The sequence below is a fragment of the Limulus polyphemus genome, unplaced genomic scaffold (genome assembly GCF_000517525.1).
Source record: "Limulus polyphemus unplaced genomic scaffold, Limulus_polyphemus-2.1.2 Scaffold2103, whole genome shotgun sequence".
Taxonomy (NCBI): Eukaryota; Metazoa; Arthropoda; class Merostomata; order Xiphosura; family Limulidae; genus Limulus; species Limulus polyphemus.
The window spans coordinates 142025-147819 of NW_013667713.1; the positions used below are offsets into that span (position 1 = coordinate 142025).

The window sequence follows — 5795 nt, forward strand, 5'->3', positions numbered from 1 at the left end:
AGTAAACAGCTTTACTCAGTAGTTGTCATGATTAGTTGTAGGTAGAGTCAACAGCTTTACACAGTGGTTGTCATGATTAGTTGTAGGTAGAGTCAACAGCTTTACACAGTGGTTGTCATGATTAGTTGTAGGTAGAGTCAACAGCTTTACACAGTGGTTGTCATGATTAGTTTTAGGTAGGTTCAACAGCTTTATACAGTTGTTGTCATGATTAGTTGTAGTTACAGTCAACAGCTTTATACAGTGATTGTCATGATTAGTTACAAGTATGGTCAACAGTTTTGGGTGGTGGTTGTCATGATTAATTGTAGGTAAGTTTTAATTGAAAAATTCTGGTGTTTTGACCATTTGTAACATAACATAACGTTTTCGGACAACATGGGACCTATTGGTCCATCATCTGCAAATTTAAGTAATTTATTGATCATTCCTTCATCAATGTCATTGATGTAAATCAAAAAGAGCAAGGGTCCTAAGACTGAGCCCTGAAGTACCCCACTTGTGACATTAGTCCAGTTTGATTGAACTCCATTTGTAACAAGCCTTTTATGTTGCACCTTGTCAAATGTTTTCTGCAAATCCAGATACACTAAATCTACACCCTTACCCTCATTTACATAAGCAGTAACCTTTTTAAAAAATGTCAAAAGATTTGTAAGGCTAGATTTTCCCTTAGTGAAACCACGTTGACTATCCAATAAAAGTATAAACTTTGTTAAATGACTTTGCAAAGCATCTTTTATCAGACTTATCACATTTTTTCCCACTACTGATGTAAGACCAATGGGTCTATAATTACTAGGACAATTTTTATCACCTCCCTTGAACAGAGGAGTTATATCAGCTAACTTCCAATCCTCTGGTACCTGCCCACTATTCAAGGACTGACAAAAAAAATAGTAGTAAGTGTAGTATCTGTATTTATGTTTTTGCAGTTTTAATAAGTTGTTTTGTAGAGTTATGTTAATATTGTCAGTTAATAATTCAACTGGTTATAGGTGTAAATGTGAATTGGTAATAATTAATTATTAAAATTTTTCACATTTTTAGCTTCTGAACATCTCAATTAAAGGTCTGTGTTAATCTTTGGTTTCTGATGACTATTAAAATTAAACCGACTCTATGGCATGTGGCAAATCCAAGAATTCATCTTTCCCTTTTGCAATAATATTTAGTTTTGGTGAAAATATTAGTCTTCAAATACTTTATTTGTTAATCAGTATGAAAAATTAACTTTGACATCAATTTTGTGTCATGTGCATATTGTATCATAGCTTATTTTTGGTGAGTAAAGAATATTCTAAGTAGTGGGTACATAGAATGTTATTTCTTATTGTTATGAATATTGTTTGTGTGTTGATGAATAATTCCCTATATCATTTTGAAAAGTTTGTATTTTTTAATATAATGTATTGTAGGTGAAAGTACAACAGATATATTGAAAATTGCTGTGAGAGCGAGGGCTCGTGCCCTGGGACCTTTTCACCCAGGATTTGATATTAACACTATTCTTCACGATGGGTTGGTCAACATGTTTCCTGAAGATGCTCACCTTCGATCTAATGGTCGGCTCCATGTCTCAGTGACCAGAGTGTCTGATGGAGAAAATGTGTTACTAACTCAGTTTGATAGCAAAGAAGATTTAATCCAGGTTAGCATATTAAATATTATTTGTCCAAAGTATATCATTTTATATTATTATCTTTATTCCAAACTAACAGATAGAATTATAATAAGTGTAAGTGATGTTAAAAATATATCAGTAATATACCTTCTTCATTCGGTTGCTTGTTTGTTATTTAAATAAAAAATATGTGCTATAAGTAAAATATATTGTTTTTTTATGCATATTCTTTCCAATAAAACTCTAGCTGTAAATAGAATAAGTGAATGATAAGTAGATAACTAGACATTGTAGATAGAATAAATTACAGTTTTTATAAAAGTTTAATAATGATATTATAACTATAAATAAAACATATGCATATGTTCAGTAATGAAACTCTAGCTGTAAATAGAATAAGTGAATGATAAGTAGATAACTAGACATTGTAGATAGAATAAATTACAGTTTTTATAAAAGTTTAATAATGATATTATAACTATAAATAAAACATATGCATAAATATATACTTATACATTGTAGATAAAATAAGTTAGTTTTTATGCATATGTTTAGTAATGAAATTCTAGCTGTAAGTATAATAAGTGCATGACAGGTATGTAACTAGAACAAATGGAGTGTACTTAGATTGTTAGGGGTTAAGGAATAAATCAGTACAATCAGAAGTTGTATGAGGTAAACTTTTGATTACACATATGTAAGGAAAGGTGAATTTTTGAAGATGATAAGAATGACTTAACAATGATTGTAAGGATTAAACATTAGCTGCTTAGTTATATAAAACCTGTTTACAGTTGAAATGACTGTTTTGTTGTGAGCTTATATTATTTAAGTCAAAATTAAACAAACCAGTGGTATGTGAAAGGTATAAAAGTTAGTTAAATCTATTAGTAAAGATAGTGATTGATGAATAATCATTTTAGTTTCTTAAAATGGATTAAATCTATTAGTAAAATAAAGTACAATTTGTTCAAAAGCTTTGAAACCAGCTTGTAAAAGTAATACTATCTCAACAGTGGGCATTATAGGAAGCAGAGTAAGATGTGATGGGAATATAAACAGTTGGGTAGGTATAATTGGGAACAATATATTTTATATGTGTGATATGTAAAGTTTTGAAGTAAATAGAAAAACTTACATCACTCAGACACCACAGGAAACTGAATATTATACATGTCATGGGGATATGAACAGTTGGGTAGTTATAATTGTGAACAATATATTTTACATGTGTGATGTGTAAACTTTGAAATAAATAGAAACATCGTTCAAACTCCATAGGAAATTATGAACCTTTTGAAAAATTTGTAACACCATATAAATGGAAAGAGGGAAAAAAACCAATAATAATTAATATTGCATGATAATATACCATCACTGCCACCTTCATCCTTTGGTTCATCAGTAATTTGGGTTGTCCCATTTTAGGCTGACATTGTTTTTCATATTCATGCTTGAGTGTATCAATTAGGAAAAGAAGAAATTGTTTAACAAAACAATTATTTCATAATCATGTTTCTTCAAGAAATACATGATAAGATACATTACATTCTACTAGACCTCTTCCATTGGTATTATTACTGACCTTGAACTTCACCACCAGTTGCAGTCTTCAAGAAATACATGATAAGATACATTACATTCTACTAGACCTCTTCCATTGGTATGATTACTGACCTTGAACTTCACCACCAGTTGCAGTCTGCATCAGAGATTTCTCTTGCTTCCTATCTTTGGAGGTTATATTTGCCTGGACTGTAGTGGTTATGGTTCCAGGTATAGTCAGTACATAACACAGCATTTCTTTTAAAGTTTAACCATCAAAATTGATGTTAGACAACCAATTCGATCACAATGTTCCAGACGTCATAAGTTTCAGTTCTCTGTAAAACTTGTAAATAAGGAAAAAATGTGAGTGTGGATATAATGAGTTATGTATGTAGAGTGATGTCAGTTAGGAATGTGGTAGTATATGTGAAAGTGTTAGGTTAGTGTAAAGTGTGACTGTGGATATAATGAGTTATGTATGTAGAGTGATGTCAGTTAGGAATGTGGTAGTATATGTGAAAGTGTTAGGTTAGTGTAAAGTGTGACTGTGGATATAATGAGTTATGTATATAGAGTGATGTCAGTTAGGAATGTGACAGTATATATGAAAATGTGAGTGTGGATATAATGAGTTATGTCAGTTAGGAATGTGGTAGTATATGTGAAAGTGTTAGTTTTGTGTAAAGTGTGACTGTGGATATAATGAGTTATGTATGTAGAGTGATGTCAGTTAGGAATGCAGTAGTATATGTGAAAGTGTTAGGTTAGTGTAAAGTGTGACTGTGGATATAATGAGTTATGAATGTAGAGTGATGTCAGTTAGGAATGTGGCAGTATATGTGAAAGTGTTAGGTTAGTGTAAAGTGTGACTGTGGATATAATGAGTTATGTATGTAGAGTGATGTCAGTTAGGAATGCAGTAGTATATGTGAAAGTGTTAGGTTAGTGTAAAGTGTGAGTGTGGATATAATGAGTTATGTATGTAGAGTGATGTCAGTTAAGAATGTGGCAGTATATATGAAAATGTGAGTGTGGATATAATGATTTATGTCAGTTAGGAATGTGGTAGTATAAGTGAAAGTGTTAGATTAGTGTAAAAAAGATAATACTAATCCAAACTGACATGTTATAGATAAAATGACAGAGAGGGGTGAACAAAAAAATAAATAAAAGAAAAGCAAATATTAGTGGTCAGCTTTCTGTCTTTTCTATATACTCAAGTTTATATTCAGTGCACTTGTTCATAATGAAGTGACCTTGTCACAATCTTATCATTACTTAGCAAGGTTTTTAATTCAGTAAATCTGTTGCTACTGAATGTCCTTGTCTTAAAATGATATCATTATCAATAACTTTTTTTTACATCTTGCACTTTTTTCTCAGGAGAAGAGATACAGTATTGTTTCTGATAAAATTGTGGTGAAAGTGTTTTTCTGGTACTAACAATACTGTAGTAGCTCAAGGTTAACACAGTACATCTGTCTGATCCAATGAGGTAGTAGAAAAATAGACTTGAACATTAGAACGATCTTATTAAAGAAAATAAAAAATATGGTATAGTTTGTTCAGTAAAGATGTCAGTAAACATTTTATGTTTTATTCAACTAAAATATGCATAATAAGAGGTATTATAATGTAAGCAAAATCAAGTTTCTTTTTTTTCAAAACTATAAACTAGTCATCCTCTCTTTTACTAGAAAGAAAAAAACATGAAATACTGATTGTTATTTTACTTATGTTATTCATTGCAGTTTTTTTTTTGTTTTCTCATTTTAGGCTTTGTTATGTAGCTGTTTCATTCCATTCTACACAGGAATATTGCCTCCAAAATTTCATGGAGTGGTAAGTAATATAGTCTTTGCTGTTATGATAAGAAATTTATGATGTAACTGTTCATTCCAGTCTACTCAGGAGTGCTACATTTAAAATTCCAGTGATAAGTGACTCCAGGGGAAAGTTCTGCTTACTTCATCTGGGAATTGAATATTTATCCATGTTTTTTGTGCATATGGCCAAGGAAGAGAGGATTCTTGCAGCTGAGTCTCACCCAAGTTAATAGAACACATTGCTTTGCCTTTCAGTTCTTATAGACATTTGGTAGATCATTAGTGGATGAATACTTTCATTGAACTCTGTCCAGTGTCCTGTGTTTGGATATACAAATCCTGGTGTTGGTAGGATGGCATCTGGTAGAACACCATTGGTGGATGAGGTCACTGGATAGTTAATTTATTTTCATTTTCAAGAAAGTTCCAACTTTTAACTCTTCAAAAAGGACTTTATAAAAAGGCCCTGAACCAAAATACTCTGCCCTAGTTTCTCTCCACTTTCATCTAATGAGGCTATCAGTGCCTTACTTCCTAATTGTCCATTCCCTGACATAATCTTCCTTTTTTCCAGAAGAACTAAGTTTTAAACTTTTGAAGGGTTTACCATTGTGGTTGCTTTCCAGGACAATAATGTCAGCTCTCATTATTTTGTTATTGTGACTTTTTGTGTTGGTTACAAGGTTCATAAAATGGACAAAGCCCATATAATGTTAAGGTAGAGAACATCTATATAAAAGAGGAAGTTTGTTTATTTGTTTGCTCTAGGAAACCAAATGGTTGAACTTACAAATTTT

The 5795-nt window shown here is 31.4% G+C and overlaps 1 protein-coding gene across 3 annotated transcripts in view; it reads left to right on the forward strand.

Moving 5' to 3' along the window:
- Window positions 1–5795, forward strand: part of LOC106465962 (patatin-like phospholipase domain-containing protein 2) — a 40547-nt gene that overhangs the window by 10118 nt on the left and 24634 nt on the right. For all 3 annotated transcript variants that reach the window (XM_022393927.1, XM_013926211.2, XM_022393928.1), the window contains 2 exons: window positions 1419–1651; window positions 4949–5014. In XM_022393927.1, coding sequence (XP_022249635.1) covers window positions 1419–1651; window positions 4949–5014 — 299 coding nt within the window. The remainder of the gene's footprint in view (window positions 1–1418; window positions 1652–4948; window positions 5015–5795) is intronic.